The sequence below is a fragment of the Vombatus ursinus genome, unplaced genomic scaffold (genome assembly GCF_900497805.2).
Source record: "Vombatus ursinus unplaced genomic scaffold, bare-nosed wombat genome assembly UNPS02014812.1, whole genome shotgun sequence".
Taxonomy (NCBI): Eukaryota; Metazoa; Chordata; class Mammalia; order Diprotodontia; family Vombatidae; genus Vombatus; species Vombatus ursinus.
The window spans coordinates 35,677,156-35,699,333 of NW_020954590.1; the positions used below are offsets into that span (position 1 = coordinate 35,677,156).

General features: G+C 36.8%; 1 protein-coding gene across 1 annotated transcript in view; it reads left to right on the forward strand.

The window, feature by feature from the left end:
• Window positions 1-22,178, forward strand: part of LOC114054194 (protein spire homolog 1-like) — a 137,079-nt gene that overhangs the window by 69,683 nt on the left and 45,218 nt on the right. The window contains exons 5-6 of the mRNA XM_027877358.1: window positions 13,820-13,906; window positions 18,051-18,180. Coding sequence (XP_027733159.1) covers window positions 13,820-13,906; window positions 18,051-18,180 — 217 coding nt within the window. The remainder of the gene's footprint in view (window positions 1-13,819; window positions 13,907-18,050; window positions 18,181-22,178) is intronic.

Consider the following 22,178-nt stretch of genomic DNA (forward strand, 5'->3'; position numbering starts at 1 on the left):
GAGATGTCTAGGTTGATGTCCAGCAAGCAGTTGGAGATAAGGAACTGTAGTTAGGAGAGAGATGAGGACTGGATTCATCTATTTAGAATTGAATCCATAAGAACTGGTAAGATTACCAAGAGAAAGAGTGTGGAGAGAATAGAGGAGAGTGCCCCAAATAGAGCAAAGGAGTCAGAACATGAAAGATAATCCTGCAAAAGATTGGTCTGACGGACAAGAGAACCATGACAAAGCAGTGAGTGTTATGAAAACTCTGGGAAAAAAAAAACATCCAGAAGAGAGTGGTCAATAGTGTCAAATGCTGCATAGAACTAAGGGCTGAGAAGAGGCCTTTGAATTTAGTGAAGAGGTCATTGTTGATATTGAAGAGAGTGATTTCAGTTTGACTGTGTGGACCCATGGCCTGTTTTCAAAGGGCTTAGAAAGTGAGTGGGAGGTGAGAAAGTGGAGGCACTGGATAATGGAAGAGGTTTTTTGTTTTGTTTTGTTTTTCTAGGAGTTTGGTGATTGAAATAGAGAATAGTTATAGGACTTTGGCTTCAGGGGATGAAAGGGGTCCAGTGAAGATGTTGTTAAGGATGGGGGCATGGGAGGAGCCAATGGATAAGGATTGGTTGAAAATTAGGGAAAGAGTTTTATTTAACATTCATTATGTCTTCCTTCTTAAAAAACTATAATGTGAAAAATGCTTGAAAATTTATATTTGGCCCAATTTAAAATAATACCTTATTTCTTTGATGTAATAGGGTTCCTAAGAAATAGTCATCTACTCTATGTTACACAATGACTAGGAACTTCTCTATGCTACATAATAACTAGGATGTTTGAAAGATCTTATTGTATCCAAAGCTTTGGTCGTCTTTTGTTGATTCCTACCTTTCAATGTTCTCTGTTACAGTAGAGAATGGGCAGCTAGGTGGCGCAGTGGATAGAGCGCTGGGCCTGGAGTCAGGAAGACCTGAGTTTAGATCCGGCCTCAGACATTTACTAGCTGTTTGACCGTGATCAAGTCACTTTACCCTGTGTGCCTCAGTTTTCTCATCTGTAAAATGAGCTGGAGAAGGAAATGGCAAAGTACTGCAGTATCTTTGCCAAGAAAGCCCTTAAAGGGGTAAAATGAAGAGTTGAACACGACTGAAACGAGTGAACGACAACAACAAAACAGTAGAGAATGTTTTTATGTTCTCTTCTGATGGACATGGACAACTACTCTTTCTTAAGACGAATGTGCTTGCTCTGTTGAAAAAAATTATGTTGTCCCAAAAGAAGGAAGAGTGTAGGAATATTTGGGTATACATTAGGATTGAGCTAGCTGGCAGTTAGCAGCAGTGTTTTCCCTGTCTGCTAGATGTCTCCTGTAAATAATCAACCAAGGAAAAGGTGCATCTAGTTAGTACATAACAAATTGTTCGCAGTTAGAGAGACAAAGATCTGCATTCAAGTGCTGCCTCCAATACTTTCTAGCTATATAACCCTGGACAGTCTACTTAACCTTTCTGTGCCTCAGTTTCTTTTCACTAAAATAAGATAGTTTGGCTTGATGGCTTCTAAAATCCCTTCCATTTCTAAATCTGTGATCCTTTCTGGTGGCCTTTCTAGTGAAGAGGAAACTTAGTCCCAACACTTCCATATTCATAGTGTTGTATGTCTTGTATAAAACAAAGGAAACTTTGCAGCCTTTGAGATAATTAAAATCAATAAACCAAATATTTCAATACCTATCCAAAAATAACCAGCCAAGTCTGAGGATGGCATCCCCACACCACAAAGTCAGTGCTCTAAAGTGTGGGAAGACACAAGAAACATTCTTTTGTGACTGTTTCTGTCCTGGAAATAACATGATTGAAGGTAATAATATTTTAAAGTATCATAAAACTCCAGTCTTGAGACCTACTCTACATGAAGTCTATGGTAAATTTAACTGAGTAATGAAACAGTCAGTCACTGTTATAAGCATTTATTAAGTCCTCACTGAACCTAGACACAATGTTAAATTCTGTGAATACAAAGACGACAGTAAAAGTGCCTGTCCTCAAGGAGTTTACGTTCTGTGGAGGGAAAAGACACTTAGGCCTCTATATGCAAAATAGCTACAAAGTAAATACAATGTAATCTGTAGGAAGATAAGTACAAGTCCCTGAGGGGATCAGGAAAGTCATCAAGCATTTATAAAGCACTTATGTGCCAAGCACTGTGCAAAACACGGGATACTAATAAGGACAAAAACAGCCCTTCCTTTCTAGGAGCTCACTGTAATAGATGAGGTAACATGTAAATAATTATGTACAAACAAGATGTGTATATGTGTGGGTATATATGTATACACCCTCACACACATGATAGAGAGCGCTCATGCATATACACACATACAAACATACATACATACATACATATACAGCAAATTGGAGATAATCTGAGAAAGGAAAGCACTAACAGAGACAGAGACTAAGAAAGACCTCTTGCAAAGAAACATTTGAGTGGAATCTTGAAGGAAGCCAGAAAACCAAGATGAGGAGGGAGAGAATTCCAAGACCTCTAGGGAAAATGTGTGTGGAGCTATGAGATGAGTGGCTTATGTGAATTATATCAAGAAGGCCAGTGTCACTCAATCATAGCCTGCCTGGAGGGGAGGGGAATAAGGAAAAGTGGGAAGGGGCCAGGTTATGAAGGGCTCTAAAAGCAAACAGAAAATTTTATATTTACTCCTAGAGGTAATAGGGAGGCACTAGAATTTATTGAATGGAGTTTGGGCTAGGGAGAGAAGGTGGGGAGTGACGCACAAACAGACCAGCACCTTAGGAAGATTACTTTGGTAGCTGAATGTAGGATGGACTAGAATGGGGGGAGACTTGAGGAAGGAGGACCAAACAGCAGATATTGCAGTAGTCTGGATATGAGGTAATGAAAGATTGTAGCAAATGGAAGTGTGAATAGAGAAGGGGATGTATGCCGGGATGTTAGGAAGGTAGGATTGGTAACTGAAATGGGGGAGGTGGGGCGGATGAGAGAGAGTGAAAAATCAAGGACTACACTTGGGTTGAGAGCCTGGGAGACTGGGAGAAAGGTGATAACCATCAAAAGTACTAGGAATGTTGGGAAGAAGGGAGTGTTTGAGGAAAAAGACAATGAGATCTGTTTTAAATATGTGGAGTTCAAGGTGTCTATTAAGACATCCAGTCTGAGATGTTCAAAGGCATCTATTGGTGAAACAAGATCAAAAGTCAGGAAAGAGGTTAAGGCTAGATAAATAGATCTGGGAAGCACATGCTTCTCAGTCAGTTCGTCAGTAAACATTCAATTAGTCAATAAACTTTGATTTATTAAATGTCTGTTATGTGGGGGAGGGGACAGGGAGGAAAGGGAATCTTTTCCCCATTTGTAGAAAGGTATAGCATTACAAACTAAAGAAAGACTAAATCTGCAATTGAAGTGTAATCTGTTTGATGTACATTTCCAAATTATGATGGAAGTATGATTTACATGTTTACATTTATATGCTGAAATATCCTAGTGGGCTTTTTGGAGGGTACAGCTCCCAAGGCTTATTTAAAGACTTTAAAATCTGCATACAAACAGCAATCAGACCCCTCTATTACTCTCCCTTCCCTGGAGAGTAAAAGATTTTATTGCTTTAATATAGGGGAAGAATGAGATTTCACTGACCAGAGAACTCCCTGAAGCTTTTAACCCAGTCACTCCACTGAAACTATAGTCAATTGCCAGCTTCTTGTTTCTCTCTTTCTCCTTTTTTTCTGCATCTCTACTGTTGAGAAACTTGGGTAACCAAATAGTTATGCTTCATTAACTCTGCCTAACTAATATAACTGCATCTACAAGTCCTCAAAGCAAGAGTCAAGACATCTTTACCAAATTCACTCTATTCCACCACTTAATTTGGACATAAATTGAATCTAGAGGTCATAGACTCATATCCCAAATTTTACTTACTAAAACCAAAAAAACTCTTAAGACTTGAGCAGGTTTAAATGATATTGGACTCCAGTGTTAAAATCAGTGTCAGAAATCAAGAATACTTTTGACTTGCTCAAAAATAGAAGGACCCCAGGGTATGGGATAAAATCTCCATTATTACTTTGGTTTATTGACTTTTTATGACCATGAATGATTAGACAGACAATATAAAAAGCTTCCATATTTCTATTTATATGTACATTAAAAAGAACATAAACATCAATCTATGTATTTAAGCAGTGCTAATTTAACGATCATATATAATCTTGGTAATTTTTAAAATGTTGTTCTCATAACTGAAATATTTTGTCTGAGGCTTTGGATTTGACATTGCACTTAAATCTTATAAAGTATGGCATGTGCCAAAGCACGGATGTATTGGTGCCTTTCCAAAGTAAAACCTTAATTAGTAAATGTGGCTTAAGTAGAATCAAGTCAAAGAATAGAGACACATTCCAGTTAGATCCCGCCAAATGTCATGTGTCATATATCTTCTTAATTTCAAAGAATTTTGAATACATGATCTCTTGAGTAACTGTCAGACACTGGATTTATTTCTGTAAATCTTGATTAACTTTCATTTGATAATAGTACATTTTAAAGGTTTTGTCAGAGTCTTAAAACTTAAGAGGCAAAATAAATGGATGCCAAATATTTACAAAAATAGAATATTTTTAATGTAAGGACTGGGAATTTAATCATATCATTTGAAATTCACAAGTCCTATTTTATGTTATTTCTTTAAATACTTTAAAAACTCTTTGTAAATTGAAAAAAACTTCATTCGAAACTATCATTCACTATTTTTATTTAATAAAACCTTGTACTTAGACTAAAGCAAGCTTCATCCAGAAAAGTAAATATTTTACAAATGCCTCAATTTTTGATTATTGGTTCATATATACTGTTGCTTAGATTTTCTAATATCCGATATGACTGTAGTATCCTGATTTCATAGACAAGCAATGAATATTAATGTCTGTAGCAGCCAGTCCTGAAACATTCCAATGCAAAATGTCTCAAGCTTTTGTGTGGGGGAATGGACATTCTTTTGCATTCTGCTCTATGAGATTATTGTACATTGTGCTTGTATCTTTATACTTTGAATCACATAACTACCCTCATGCTATGGAATTGATTTACACTGAACACAGATTATAAATATGAAATAATAAAAGGGGAAATTTAAATAAAAGAAATGGTGGATTCAATATCTTTTTCAGTGTTTTTTTTTTACACTTTACTTTTTTGTAGTTGATAATTTTTTTAAATAAGTCAGGTTGGAATTGTATCTTCTTCTCACTCTTATCCTTTCTTCTGACTTGTTATTAATTTTGACCTTTGCTCTCCCAGTCCATAATTTAATTCCACAGAGACAGCTGATTGTGAAATAACTGTTAATATCATTAATATGTTCTATTAAAATATAACTAGTTTTGGGGGAGTTGGTTTTTTTTGTGGTGATGTTAGGTACTCTGGGCACCACATTTTAGAAAAATTATTGCTTAGCTGGAGAGCTTTAGTGGAAGCAACCAGGATGGTGAAGAGCTTAGAAATCATACCATATCATCAATTTAAACAATTGAGGAAGTTTAGCCTGGAAAAGAAAAAACTTCAGGTGACTGTGTAACTGCTTTCAAATTTTGTAGTAGAGTCACAGAGCTGGAAGGGACCTTAGAGATCGGGTAGTTTAGGCCTGTTTTATGACTAAGGACAAAGCCACAGAGAGATTAGCATAGCAGTCATAGTCTTCATGTGAGAAGCAAATAGAAGAAGCAAAAATATTATACAATTTCAATTTTTAAAAAAAATCTATGATTTGACGTTTTCACTGAATACAAGCCTTTTCCCAAATATCTTTGAATTGCAAAGGATTTGTTTTCCCAAAATATAGCCTCTCACAAAAAAAGGTATTTCTTAGTTCCTTTCTCCCTTTACTCCATTTTCACTCCTTTTAGGAGGAGAAATACTGGGAGAAATTTAGTGATGTAAGATAAAACCAACAGTAGCATTAAAATCTACTTTAAAATAAGAAAAGCATATTCAGTTACATTGTTCTTTAAAAGCAAAAAAGTTTTGTACTATTAAGGAATTAAAATTTATTTTTAAGATACTCATTTCATCATTTTCTTACTTAATTTCTAATTTGTGGATTTTTTTAATGTTGACGATGTATTGTTAGAGTAGTACATGTATATTATATAAAATATGTGTATATTTTATGTGTGTATGCTTAAAAATTTTTTTGTTGGTGGGGATGTAGGATTTAAAAAGTTAGGGACCGGGGCAGCTAGGTAGCACAGTAGATAGAGCACCAACCCTGAAGTCAGGATGACCTGAGTTCAAATCCGGCCTCAGACCAAACACTTGACACTTACTAGCTGTGTGACCCTGGGCAAGTCACTTAACCCCAATTGCCTAAAAAAATTAAAAAAAAAAGTTAGAGACCACTGGTCTCTTCAAGAAGTGGTGAGGAACTGAACTAATATGTGCAAAGTAGAGAGAAGGGCATGGTTACAAGAAATATTATGGAGGTAGAATTGGTAAGACATGACAACTGCAGGTATTGAAAGAGAATGAAAAGTCAGGATTGCTTCAAGATTGCAAACTTGGGTGAATAGAAAGTAGTACTCAACTCAGATGGAGAAATTGGGAGGAGAGATAGGAGGAAAGATGAGTTTTGTTTTAGATATGTTGAGTTTGAAATGCCAGTGACATATTGAGGTACATTTCTTTGAACTTAAAGGTGATGAGTGCTTAAGTGAATAAAAATAATGTCCTTGTTTCTCTTCTACTCTAAATAGGCCTGTATTTTTCTGCTTGTGAATTGGTTGTGGCAACTCATGCCAGTTTTTGAGTAGTGTTAATACTTCATTCTATAAAATACAGAAATCTTTTTCAACATTTACTCCATAGTATTTCTATTTGGTGGCTATTCAAAGCAAAGACTGTTTTTATTGTCTTCCATCAATGTTAATATGTGTTTTGTTTGAAACTAAATATTTTCATAAACCATAAGAATGAATCCTATTTTTTGCACATGCCCAAATACTATGTACTATACTTTTCTGTTTGTATTTATTTTGTCCCAAGAGTTCAGCTATAAGGGTTGTACTGTGGTATATGTAGTGTGAAGAAAAAATAACGTATTTGCTGTCAGAAGATCTATGTTGAATTCTGCTATTACTTTGTGACCTTGAGCATTCATTCTTTAAAAATAAATTTAATGGCACTATATACTAGGCTCTATGCTAGGTCCTGGGTCTGCAAAGACAAAAACTAAACATGCCTGTTTTTAAGGAACTTGCATTCTATGGGGAATGGGAATGGACTGAAGACAGAGAAATATAAACTATATAGAAAGTAAATATAAGGTAATTTTAGGGGGTAGGGGAGTCTCAATTGGAGGGAGGGGAAATCAGGGCTTCTTGTACAGGACGTGGTTCTTGAACTAAGCCTGAGGAAAAAGCTGTTCTTTGAGACAGAGATGAGGAAAGATTCTGGGCATGAAGAGTAACTTTTACAAAGATGGGAGATGGAATGTTGTGTTCAGAGAATATCAAATAGGCAAATTTGGCTGAAATGTTGAGTGTGTGGAGGAGGGCAATGTGGAATAAACTTGGGAAGACAGGATGGAGCCATGTTGTGAAAAGCTTCAAATGTCAAACAGAGAAATGTGTTTTTATCCTGGAGGCAATTGGGAGCCCCTGGAGCTTGAGCTAGAAAGCCGTATGATATGATCAATTAATAAACATTTATTAAGTGCCTCCTGTGTTCCAAGCAATGTGTTAAGCACTCGGGATGAAAAAAGAGACAAAAGATAGTCCCTGCCCTGAAGGAGCTCACAGTCTAATGGAGGAGACAGTGAGTATATAAAGGATATATACTAGTTATATAAAGGATAAATAGGAAATAAGAAAAGGAAGGCATTAGAATTAAGAGGGGCTGAGGACAGTCTTTTTAGTCGAGACTTAAAGGAAGCCAGAGAAGGCAGGAGGCATCTGTGAGGGTGTAGAGTATTCCAGGCATGTCATAAAATCAGATAAAATTCCCAGAGCTGCAAGATGGAGTGGGTCGGACCTCTGATATTGTCTGAATGACATGCCTTGAAAGCTCTAAATCTTGTGATTCTATGGTGATACCTGTTTTTCTGAAAGTTTGTTGTTATACAACTAGGTCTGAACACAGCTAGGACCTGATTATGAGGATAAATAATGAATCCCCTGAAGTGATTGCATTGTTCAAATTCCTGTGCATATTTCTATTAGGCTGGAACTAATTGCCATATTTTATATAATTCTGACTTGTAATAGTGAAAATTCATATACATGCATCTACTTCATGGGATTCCTAACTGTAGTAAGAATCCTATAATGTGGTTACATTATTCAAATTCATGTTATATATTTCAATTGAGCTAGAATCAATTATCATATTTTACATAGGTTTTTCTTCAAAACAACCACTTTAGGGAATTCATTATTCTCACTATTTAGGACCTAGCTATATTCTAATGCTCTGGGAAATTCGTTCTTCTAACCCCTACTTTCATTGACCAGCAGTAGAGTCCTCAGAGGATGGCTAGGTACACCTCCCTTATTAGCTTTTACAGAGGAATATTTAATGAAAAGGTATAGAATGGACCAAAAGTACAGTAATATCTCCCTGAACTCAGACACACTCTCCTCTCTACACACTTACTCAGTCCCTGGGAGGGTGAACTCAAACTTAAAGTTGTTGCAAAACATTGCCTGCCCCCTCAATGGGGTAAGTCCTTTTATCCCTTTAAAGAGTTCTTATCAAGTTCACTTCTGGATTTGGTATAGCGAATGGACAGATGTTGGCTGTTGGGTCAGTTCTTTGCTGTTCTAGGTCCAGCAGGTTATTGTTCTGGGCTGCCCCTACCCACCTCCTGCACTTGGCTATTGCTACTACTGGCTCTGATGAGGTCTAGAGGTTTAGGGGTGCTGTGACCCCGAGATCACGACACATGGGCCCTGCCTGAATGAATTCAACCAAAATCTTCTTTCAGCTAGAGAAAAAGTTTGTTAGAGATAAACTATACTGGCCAGACTCTTAAGGAATCTGAACATTAGTAACGGGATCTTATATACACTAAAGTAACTTTGGGTGACCAGAGGAGGGGCTGGGAAAAGGGTCTAGGTAACTTAGGGAGAATTCCAATTGGAAAGTCTGAGAGATTGAATAGGCAAGGGGAATAGATAGTGAAGGGAACTGGAAAGAAGAAGTTTGAAAGGCATCTGAATAAGATCAAAAGGTGGGGCTAGGGCTTTCAAAGGGAGATAAGGAGAGATTAGGAACCTCTTGAGACCCCAGTGGGATCAAGAAAAGTTTAAGGGCTTTCTGGGGCCCTTAGACAAATGGGAGCCAGATTCTTTTTGGGTCAAGGGATGAAGGTCTCAGGCTTGGGCCCACACCCCATCAGCTCCATTTGAAAGGGGATTTTTGATGCCTCTTTTACTTTTCAAAGCTCATAAGGTCATTATCTCATCCAATCCTTCTTGGATAGTCATTCACCTATATTCAGAAAAAAAATAAACATGAGTTAGAAGAAACAAAGGTGTTGTGCATTCACAAACATGTGGTGGCCTGGTGGGGAAATAAAGTGGGCAGCAGCGGGTCACTCCTGTGGGCAGGCCTCTGTCTTTTCTTAACCCCACCCTGGAGGTGAAAAAAGCTAGCTTTTCTTCCCCCTCACTGGAAAGCTTCAGGTTCCTTTGTTTGAGCCTTTTGTATGTGCCCCCCACTGCTGGCTCTGCAGCCAATTAAAAGGCTTTTCATTCCCTCACAGTAATGTAGCAGGAAACAATAGGAGGATACTTGCTCAACTCTGAAGTGGGAAGAGAAAGGGCCCCACTCTCATTCATTTCCAGACTCAGACTCACCAACCTCCCTGTTCTGGTACTGATGACAGACAAGGCAAGTCAAGTCATCAGAAATTTAGTAAGCGCTTACTACGTGCTAGGACTTTCACTAAGTACAGGAGATAACAAAGAAAAGCAAAAACAGCCCCTGCTCTCAAGGAGATCACAGTCTAATGTGTGAGTTAACATGCAAATATGAAGGATAACTTGAAGATGATTACACAAGGAAGGCATTAGCATTAAGGGGCATTGGGAAAGAAAGACCTCTTGCTTTCACTGAGAAATCCAGGGAAGCTAGGAAACAGAGAAGAAGAGCAAGAGAACTCCAGGTCTGGGGGACCCCCATTGAAAGTGCATATGAAGCCAAGAGATGGAGTATCTTTTGTGAGTCACATGAGGAAGAACGGTGTCACTGAATCATAGACTACATAGAAGGAAGTAAGGTGTAAGAAGACTGGAAAGGTAGGAAGGGATCAGGTAATAAAGGGCTTTAAAAGTTACACAGAAGATTTTATTTGGTCCTGGAGGTAATAGGAAGGCACTGGAGTTCATGGAACGGTGGAGTGCTCGTAGCGAAAATGATTTGGTTAGACCTGTACACTTGGTAGATTACTTTGATAGGTGAGTAAAAGATAGGCTGGAGTAAGGAGAGGCTTGTGGAGGGGAGGCCAACCAGTAGGCTTTTATAATAGTCCAGCTATGAGGTAATGAGGACTTACACCAAGTGTCAATGTGAGTAGAGAAAGGAGAAATACAGGAGTTGCTGGAAAGGTAAACTCAGCAGGACTTGGCAGCTGATTGAATATGGTGATGGGAAAGGGGATGAGAATGTAGAGTTGAGGATGATACTTGGATTGTAAGCCTGGTGACTTGGGAGAGTGGGATGCTTTCAAAAGTGATAGGGAAGTTGGGAAGAGGCAAGTGTCTAGGTGGGAAACATAATGAATTCCTTTTTGTACATATTAAGATGTATATGGGACATCCAATTTTAGGTGTCCAATGGACAGTGGGTCATGAAGCTAGGTATTGCAGTGGATAGAGCATCATGCCCAGAGTCAGGAAGACTCATCTTTCTGAGTTCAAATGTGGCCTCAGACACAATAGCTGTGTGACCTTGGGCAAGTCATGTAACCCTGTTTGCCTCAGTTTCCTTATCTGTAAAATGAGTTGGAGAAGGGAATGGCAAACTACTCCAGTATCTCTGCCAAGAAAACCCCTAATGGGGTCACATAGAGTTGGACACAACTGAAAAATGACTGAATGACATGTGAGATTGGAGGTCAGGAAGGAGGTTGGGGCTGGACAAAGAGATATGAGAATCATCTACATTGAGACAATAGAATTCTTGGGTACTGATGAGATCACCAAGTGAAATAGTATAGAGGGAGAAAGCCCAAGCAATGAACCTTGGGAGATAACTCATGTGTGAGTGTAACTTGAATGAAGATCCAGCAAAGGATATGGAAAAGGAATGGTCAGATAGGTAAAGAAGAGAATCAGGAGAAAGCAATGTCAGGAAAATCAAGAGAGAAGAATGTATTAAGGAAATAGTGTCACCGGTGTAAAAGCTGAAGAGAGGTAAAGAAGAATTTTGTGCATGCTCTAGGGACTTGTTGGCAAGTCCCTCATTACACTAATACCAATCCCAGTACTGCATTCTGTTCTGTATAGAACACTAAATTATTATGAAATTATATATATTATATATGTTATAAATTAAATATATATTGTTTTCCTCATACTTTATGCTTAGACTTTTAACAAAGTTGAAACAAATTACCTTAAATGATTTTTAAAATCTTAATACCATTTGAAAAGAAAAAAAATAAAGTTTCCCAATGACTGGAGATTTCTTTTTCTTTTATTATTATTTTTTCAATTAGCAAGCATTTTTTTACTTCCTACGTCTTCCTCCCCCCAAAATAAAACAAAACGTTGTTAATAATTAATGAGTTCAGTAAAACAAATTCCTACATTGACCCAGTAATATCACAACTTGGTCAGTACTCCAAAGAAATCAAAGAAAGATGAAGAGATCCTATATTTATAGAAATATGTATAGCAGCTCTTTGTAATGGCAAAGAACTGGAAACACTGAAAATTTTCACCATAGAATAGATGACAACTTGTCTGACTATATAGAGAGAATTCATTTTAGTCTGATTACAAACCTCAGTAACCATAATACTAGATTTTAGATCTCTCAGATCATTTCAAACTGGAAGATAATATATATAGCTCTAGCTTATGTAAGCTAATATATATTATGTGTACTGATTATAATTTACAAATTAGTCATTTCATATAACACATTAATTCTATTTGTATTTTTCAAATTTGGTGGTAATTTTTCCCTGAAATATCATGTTAATTTTTTTTCTTTTCCTAATTTTTCTGGGCTATTCATTTATTTTGAAATTGCTGCACCTAAACATATACACAGTCTGTCATTTGACTCTACCTTTTCTTCTTGCATTTTTGCAATTTATTTATGTGGGCTTTAATTCCATTCTCCACTGTAACAAGTTAATTATTAGTTAATTCTGTTTATTATTTTTATTATAATCTCTATATTGATCATTTTCTTTTTTATTCCCTCTTCATCATTTTTAGTATCTCTTAATTCTTCCTTTAATTTCACTTAAAATTTTTACTTTCTTTAAGCTCTTCATTTGTCTCAAAAAAAAAACCAAACTTTTTTGCCAAGGTTAATTTTTGTTTAATTTCTTTAAATGTGTCATCTATTGGTTTTATGACATCTTTTGGTATATCTTACATTGCTTTTTATATTTAAGTCAGTTCTCTTGCTTTGTAGAATTTTGTTGTATTCTTGGCTTTGCTTATTTCCTTTTTGTTTTTTTTTAGTGCTTGCATGTGTGTGTGCGTGTGTGCCCTCTGTGTGCACATATATGTGACATTTTCCTTTTCTTTGGTATTTTTAATATTTTTTTTTAACTAGAAAGCCCAAGTTCTCTTTTTCCTTTAGAAATCATATCAAAGTTCATTAAGTCTTGCTATCTTCTCATGAATCTACATTTTCAGAGACCATGTTATACAGTGGAAAGAGTACTGTAATCCAAGTCAGGAGATTTGACTTGTGCTTTATTCCTGGTTCTCCCTCACTAGGGTAATCATAGGCAAATCACTTTTACATGTTATCTATAAAATGAGGATAGTTCTATTGCTTCCCTTAGAGTGCTGTTGTCAGGAAACACTACATAAATATAAATTATCATTCCTGTTGCTTCAGCAAGGAATTCCTGACTTGTCATTGCTTTTCTTTATAGTTCAAATTTTTTTTCGACGTGATCTGTTCTTCACATATGAAAATAATGTTACTGAGAATTAGTAGAGCATTGATTTTTTCCCACTCGTTATAGTGGATTTCTTTAAATGATACACACAATTTAATTTGCCTTTGTGACCAATGGTATATATTTGAGAGATAGTTGGGGTCAAGGATTTGTCCTGTACACACCAACAAAGTAAAACTAATTCATTTATATTTAGCTTTGCTCCCACAGCTTTGTCAGTGAAGCTGCTGTGCAGTAAGCATCCAACTATAAGACAATGTTATTTTTGCCCTACATTTATCCTGCTTCCAATTCTTTGTGGAATTAATATGATAATTCAGTAGTGTGTTAGAATGTGTATGTCTGACAAAACTTTCCAAATGATAGGACTAGGATTAATTCCAAAGCTTGTTCCCTTTTAAATAGTCCTCTCTGGAATCAGCCATTAGAGAAACTAAAATTTTTAGTTATCAACATAAAATGAATATTTATAATTTGTTCATTTGTGAAGAAAGATTGTACTTGAGTATGGTGTTTTTCTCCTATAACCTATATGTAGATTGCAGTTAGATTCAGAACTCTTTAATGATTGGCCTGTAGTCACATGCTTAGAATGTACTAACTGCTAAACATAGATAAAACAGAATTTTCTTCTCTCTCTTCTTTTAGGTGAATGGTGATATTCCTCCTCGGTTAAAAAAAAGTGCTCACGAAATCATCCTGGACTTCATTCGATCACGACCTCCTTTGAATCCAGTATGTGTTTTGATATGATTTTTACTAGGAGTAGTTGAATGGAGGTAGTGTAATGAAATTTCCTCTAGAGTCTCATCTCTGGAATTCATTTGGTCTGTATGATTAAGCATTAAGCTTCATTGGCCAAAATCACTAATAGAAAATGGCTCCATAAACAAAAATGTATGTTTTATTTATATAATTAGGACTTAGAGGCTAATAATCTAAGCTGTACTAGAATTATACTTGCTAGCAGGATTTTACTGAGCCAGTCTCTAACCTGAGGATGATGAAATAGCAGGCCAGAGACAAAGTGCCAATAATCAGATAGCTATTTAATTAATTAGTTTCATTATGAGGAACAGATTTGAAAAGCAGGAATTCTCCTGATCAGAATTCCACCTCACTGAAGTGAAGATAGAAATTTTATACATAAATCACGATGGGAAGGGGGGTGGTAAAAGGTGGATTAGAAACAATCCTTCCCAGGGCTTTGAGTGGTTTCCCATGACAAACCCACAAGTGGAAGACAATACAACAATTCTGGAGTCCAGTCTTTGGGAGTGGTGACTTGGTGGGTCACAGGACCAGAGTTCTGTGACAGGAACAGGTTCTGCAGTCTTTGACTCACTTCGTTTAAGGTACACAGGCACAAGAATGCCAGTGATTGTGAGCATTGTCAAAGGTTTGATTGATTATTTCAAGCTGCATTGTTGATTCTGAATCACAAACTAGAAAAGGCAATTGTTGAGAAATCTGATCTATTAGTATATTCATTACACATATCATATCGATTAATATGAAAAAATCATAATTCCCTTCACATATTCTAAAACATCCCTAACAAAGTTTTATCCAACTGTAGTGTGGAAACTAACAGAGGGATGGAATCCATTATTTCCAGAGGCTGCTTATTCTACTTTTAGGCAGCTTGAGTTTTTAGGAAATCTTTTCTTATATGAGGTTGAAATCTACTTCACTACAACTTTTACCTTTGTTACTAATGCCATAAAATTGTTTTTTTTAACCCAAGTATAGAACATAATTTTTTTAATACATTAAGTGTTATTTTATTAGATTTGACCCAATGTTCTAGCCTCTCAAGATCTTTTTAAAACCTGACTCCAAAATGTTAGCTATTTCTCATATATATTTGACAAGTAGCCTATCTTCTCTGGTGGATTGCCTCCTCAATCATTTCCTTCCTCTCCAGTTTTCAGCCTCTGACTATCTACTGGTTCTTTCCCCTGGTGCCATCAAACATGCCCATGTCTCCCTTATCCTTAAAAAAACAAAAACAAAAACAACTCTCACTATACCCTACCATGCCTGCCAGCTATTATTATATATCTCCCCTATCCTTTTCAGCTAAAATCCCTAAATAAGCCATCTACACTGCTTCCTTCACTTCCTTTCTTTCATTCCTTTTAAGTCTTCTGCAGTCTGACTTTCTACCTTATCACTTAGCTTTCCCTCCGAAGTCACCAATGAGCTCTTAATTGCTTAACTAATACCTTCTTCATGATCCTTATCCTTGAACTAGGTGGTATTTGGCACTGCTAACTACCTGCTCCAGGATGTTCTGTCCTCTAACCACTCCTTCTCAGTCCTTTTTTGCTGCATCTTTTTCCAGGTCTCATGCACTAATTACAGTTGTCGTCTAAACCTCTGTCTTTTCTCTACTCTTTTCTCTCTATATACTCTTTTTTTCCCTTCAAGTTATGATACCCTCCCACCCCCATTCCCCACTAGAAACACAATAGTATGTCTTTTCGGTTACTTTAGGTTAATTTTTTTTTTAAGGCTCACTTCCCCTCACCCCTGATCTCCTCCTTCTCCCTGGTGTTTGCCATCCCTTTTCTTTTGAAGTTTTACTTATTAGTTCCCTTTTCTTTCCTGCTTTTATCTGGCTATTTAGTTCTTCCCTTCCTTTTTTCTCCCCTCTCAGTCACGTAAGATCTCCCTTACTTTCCTTCCCTTCAGCTTCTCCTTTTTATTATTAGTTTTTAAAATTCCACTTTTGTGCCCTTTTCCAGAGAGGATTTCTCTCCCTCACTCTTTTTATTATCTAGTCTCCCTTTCTAGACTGGTTACATTCACTAGTTCGTGGACCCTTTACTTCTCTAGTTCCTTTCTGTTCTCTGCGTTCCTCACGGAGTCAGAATTTCTGATGTACTCGTTCTGAGCCCTCCTTTTTAGTCAGTTTATTCCGTTGTCTTGTTAGCTTGCCCTCTAACCCCATTTTCCATTGTGCCTCACTCCCACAAAAATACTCGTTCATACAGGTGATAAAGAGGTCACTGCCCAATGCTCTGCTTCCCACCCTGAGTTAGAATCCTCGGTTTCCCTTTGAGAATCAGCTCAAGCGGCACTTCCTCTGGGAAGCCTTTCCTGGTTCTCCTGGTTACTAGTGCCATCTCCTCTAAGGACTAAGTTACTTTCCATCTCCTCTCTAGTTGTCATGTATATTTTTGTATGTCCTAATTTCTCCCCCATTAGAATGGTAGTACCTTGAAGATAGGAACTGTTTTTTCTTTTGTATGTTGTCTCTCCAGCCTTAACACAATGTCTGCACAAAGTAAGTGCTTAGTAAATGCTTTTGGCCTGATTGACGTGCAGACCACATGCTTTAGGAAAACAGCAAATTTTTTTATTGTTTATGTAAGCCCAATGAGAGAAAACTTTTGGTTTGCCCAAGAAGGGCTGCACTGGCCCACCAGGATGCTTCTTTGACTCTTTCTAAACCATGTCTATCCTAATAGCACCTTTGAGGCCACATCATCATTCTTTGGGACACGAGAAGCTGCTTCCTCCTAATGTTGTACGGCAGCAAAATCCTCTTTGCCCTCCATTCTTACTTATAAAGCAAGATAATAATAATAATAATTCACATTTATCATATAGCACTTTAAGGTTTGCAGTGCAGTAATGCTTACAAACTCTCTCATTTGTTCCTCACAACCACCCTGTTAGCGAGGTGCTGTTGTTGTTGTTATTATTATTATTATTATTAATAGTATTCCCCTTTAATAGATGAGGAAATTTACTTTTAGCTCTCACAGAGCTTAAATGATTTGCTGAGGGTTACGTAGTAACTGTTTGAGGTAAGGTTTGACCCAGGTCTTTCTACTTCTTAATCCAGTGCTTTAGTACTATGTCACAGTGCTTAGTCCTCCTTTGTAAATAGCTCTCTTGACAAACTGTTGGATTGCCTTAAACTTCACTATGTTGGAGTGGTTTGCCACTTTCTTTTCCAGCTCATTTTACAGATGAGGAGATGGAGGCAAGTAGGGTGAAGTGACTTGCCCAGGGTCACACAGCTAGTAAATATCTGAGGCTATATTTGATCTCGGGTCATCTTGATTTCAAGCCTAGTACTCTATCCAGTGAGCCACTTAGCTGCCCAAATAATGAATTAGAAAAGCCTAGATTATAGTTCAAGTGTTAGGGACCCTTCCACTACAAGAAGTAAAACTGAATAGTGTTCAAGGTGTGAAATACCCTTCCATATATACTTTTTGCTGTCTTCTTATTGATAGCCTCCATGCATTTCATTAAGTTTCTTTGATCAATTTTTTAACCACCCTCAACTGTTTATTCTTCCTACCTTTGAACTATTTCTCTCTAATTTCTATTTACTTTTGGTTATCTCATTTTCCCAAAAATGTTCTATTAATATACTACTCCTTCTAGTGACTATACAGTTTATCTTTAGCAAAACTAGTAATCAAAAATTAATTTTTATGAATAGATCAGTAAAAAAATTGTCATTTCACCATTGCTTTAGGGAACTTAATATTTTATCATAGCCTCCCATTTTATTAACAACTGCTACCCTGCATTCATTTTATATTATGTATATACTTTATTTATATGTGTATGTTGTTTCCCTGGTAGAATGTAAACTTTTTAAGTACAAGAATTATTTCACTTTTCTCTGTGTATCCCCAGTGCTTAGCATAGTGCAGGGCTTATGGTAGGGAATTAATAAATACTTTTTGATTGAACATAATAGCATTCCTTTTTTCAGGGTACTGAAAAATATTTCTATGAATTCATTATAATTTAACTTTACAGGACTATGTTGTGTGCATAGTGTTGTATGAAATTACTTTTAAAGCAAATTACTCACATCCATAACTGTTAGTTCTCTTTATTTTTCAAGGCCTCAGCCAGAAAGCTGAAACCAACTCCACCACGGCCACGGAGTCTCCATGAAAGAATATTGGAGGAAATCAAAGCAGAAAGAAAATTACGCCCAGTTTCACCAGAGGAGATTAGGTGTAGTAGGCTAGGTGAGTCTACTGTTCATCACATTCTTCTTTTTAAAAACCCCAGATTGCATAAAAGGCTGTCGTGCAGACACCACTCCCCCCTCAAAAGTCCAGGATAAAAAATGTACCCTGAAGTTGTTAATTCTTCCCACTTACTTTTCCCCCAAAGAGTTCACATCTGAAACAATCAAGTTATCAAGTCAATAAGTAGAAAACTTTACTTTCCCTTGACCTACATGAGAGGGAATATAGCCTTGTGGAAAGAGTGTTGGATTAGGAGGTAAAAGACATAGGTTCTGTTCTTGGCTCTCCTACTGACATGTTGTGTCACCTTGGGCAAGTCACTAAACCTCTTCAGGCTTTTTTATCCCTTATCTGTAAAGTTTAAAAAAATATAGAGAGATAGATTTATGTCTATATGTTTCCTGTCCACTTCATAGGGTCACATGAAACCCAGATGAGTTATTATTGTATGTGAAAGTGCTTTGTAGGCTGTAAAATAGTTTATAAAGGTGGTGTTGTTATGTTGTTTTTACCCAGCCTGTCATTTCGTCAGGATAGTGAGCTCCCCATGATGAAACTCTTCCAGCAGTATAGATCTGTACCATCTTCCATCTTTCAACCTGCCCATCTAGGGCACTGAGAGGTGCAGTACCTTGTTGGACATCACACAGTCAGAACGTATTAAAGACAGGACCTGACTGTCTTTCTAAACCCAAAGCCAGCTCTTTTACCCTTATGCCAGAATGCCTCTCACCATTATTAGTATGTTTTGGAAATAAAAGTCATATAGATTAAGTTCATGTTTCAGTTACCTCAGTTACTAGTTCAAGCATGTCATAATGTTAGATAAAGCAAAGCTTAAGTTGTTTCATGTCATTCAAGATCATCTAACTGTTTACAAAGCTCGAGATATATACTTACGTTCTTTCTCAATTTATGGAATTTATTGATACATATATATTTTAAAGATAGTAAGGTACATCAGTTTCTTTCATTTGTATTTTAATAGCTTAGTTAAACTGCATGGTAAGAACTTAGGGAATAAGAGAGAAAGTGCTTAATTCTTAGAATAGAAACAACGAAACAACGAGTAGAAAGAGAATCCTGTTGTATACTGGAGCTTAGGACTATTCTAAAACCTGTCTTTTTATAGCAGAGGGATGTCTTCATTCATAACAGCTAGAAAATGGAAACAATAGACATTACCTGACAGATTCTTTTTTATTAGACAAAACTGCTAAACAGACAGTTAAAAAGGAAAGTAATATTCAGAAGTGCCATTAATGACATAGAATACAAATAAATATAAGAATTTCTTCTCTAGGAACCACAAATAATGCCCTCAGTCTGCTTTTCTCACTCTTCTAGTGAACCAGTGAGGGGAAAAGGGAACCAGATATGTTACAGTGGAAAAATTAGGAAATGAAAAGTCTGGAGACCTTGACTCTTGCCTCAGCTTTCCATTGATGCACATTATTATCTTCTACAAATCACTTAGACTTTCCAGGTCTCAGGTTCCTTCACAGTCAACTGGGCAAATGTGGTACTAACATTCTTATTAGAGTACTTCCTCACCGTGGCAGCTATCATCCCTACACCTTTCATCGTGGCCCTTGGTCAACTTTTGCGGCATAACTTACCCCCAAGCCACCAACTCCAAGGTCTAGTCACTATGATACTACAAGGGTCCACCTTTGCCAACAACCCCTTTTTTGGAAATAGGACTATCCTCTGTACTCCTCCTCTGCGGACCTCCTTCCTTGTGCTAATTTCTGCCATTTAGTTATTTCTCCCCTGTCCGTACTTGTGGAATTGATTTTTTTTTCCATTCCAAGAATAAGGCTTTACATTAATGCCTCTTAAATTTCATGTTATTAGATTCATCCCATTGCTCTAACCTCTCAGGATCTCTTTGGAGCTTCACTCTGCCATCCAGTAGGTTAGCTCCAAGCTTCATGTCATCTGCAAATTTTGTAAGCATGCTTTCTGTGCTTTTGTCCAAATCATTGATAAGAATATTAAACAGCAAAACATATATTGTTAGGGCACCCCACTAAATTCCTTGTTACAGGCTGACATTGACATGACTACTCTTTGGTTCCAGCCCTTCCTTTTCTGTTGATATATATACATGTATCAGTATCTGTATGTATATATGTATATATATGTATATTACCCTCCTCTATGTACTCTGTTATTCAGCCATACTGGCCTCCTTGCCATTCTTCACACATAACATTCCATCTCCCATCTTTGTGCTTTTTGTACTATCTTTTTCTCATTCCTGGAATATTCTTCCTCCTCAAATACCATTTTCTTACCAGCTATTCAAGTCCCAGATTTTTCATTCTCTTGTGAATCTCTTTTCTTATGTGGACAGCAGTAATGAAAATACCACGTGGGCTCCTAAATTCATCAGTTTTGTGAATGAAAAAGACAAATTATCCAAATAATAGCTCATGCCTGTCCAATAGCTCTATCAAATTGTTCTTCTATGTGTATATCTTGGACATTTTCTGAAAATACATAATCAACTGGACCTAAAATTCAATTTGGAGGAGATTCAACTTGATTGTATTTCAGAAATTATATACTGCTCTCAGTGATTCCAAACTTATAGATACCCTTTTTTTCAGAAAGTAATAAACTGTAATATGGTGATGAAATGGCAATTAGGATACTGAAGGGACTGGAGACCTTGCCATACTAGGATCCATTGAAGGAACTAGGTCTTTGTAGCCTTGAAAAATAGGTTCTGAGGAATGGTACATAATGGCTGAGGATGTCATCTAGAACAGGAATAATAAGCTCAGTCCATAGTGTCCCCAAGATACTAAAAGAGGAATAAAGGTGTCTAATGCTTTGGGTTGAGCCTCTCTTGAGGATTTATGGGAAAACATAGACAACAGTGGCTCAGAACACAACAACAGAGGGTAGTAATCAGTTTCAGGGAGAAGTAGGGGCGTGCCAAAACTGATGAAAGGAAGGCATTTTTTCCAGAGCAAACATTTCAACCTTTTGTTAAAATATATCCAGAGAGGCAGCTGGGTGGCGCAGTGGATAGAGCACCAGCCTTGGAGTCAGGAGGACTGGAGTTCACATTTAGCCTCAGACACTTGACACTAGCTGTGTGACCCTGGGCAAGTAACTTAACCCTGATTGCCTCAACCAAAAAAAAAAACAAAACACAACAAACCCCACATCCAGGACTGTAATACTAACCTCTGAATATGGTGCCTATGCAATTCTTTTATTCTGAATGGTTTCTTTTGAAAGTCTCTTCAGTTTTTTTCATGTTTGTTCTTCTGTTTTCATCTTTAAATACCCTTGAGGTAACTTGCTCGGTTGGATCTCTCACTAAGCTTTCTTAAAACTGCTTTTTCCCTCCTTTTGCTACTTCCTACTTTATATGGAAATCCTAGGATCTTTGTTTATCATTCTCTTGTAAGATTTTACAAGCAAGTTTATATTCTAAACCCATTTTGCCTTTGACTCTCATACCTCTTTGCTTGACAAGAAAGTCAAATGTTTGCTAACTAAGGCACCTTTAGGGCTTTTTTGGCCTCCCCATATAACAATTCGTTCACATTTATTGAATTTCTGTATGAAATTACTGTAGTCAGTGTCTATGGTCATCCATTAATATTCCATTTTTGTCATCAGTAATTTATTTAAATAGGTCAAGATAGAGTTGTTTTAATTGTATGCCATATTTTTTCTTTCTTTTTTTTTGTTTTAGTTTTGTACTAGACAGCCAAAGAAGGAATAACTCACATCATTAAAAAGTAATTTCCTTTCTGTTAAAAAATATAATCAGTTTCATGTTTTGCAGTATTATTAGGTACCTATCATCTTCTTATGACAAAACCTGATTTTTTTTTTCTCAAAGAAAGTATTTATGATAACAGTTGTGAGGTTTTTGTGTAGTCTGCAAGTCTTGGGCCTCTATTATTCCTTATTACTGATTTTTTGCAGCATGCTGCCTTTTAAGAAACAAAGTTTCTTAAAGTTCTCCT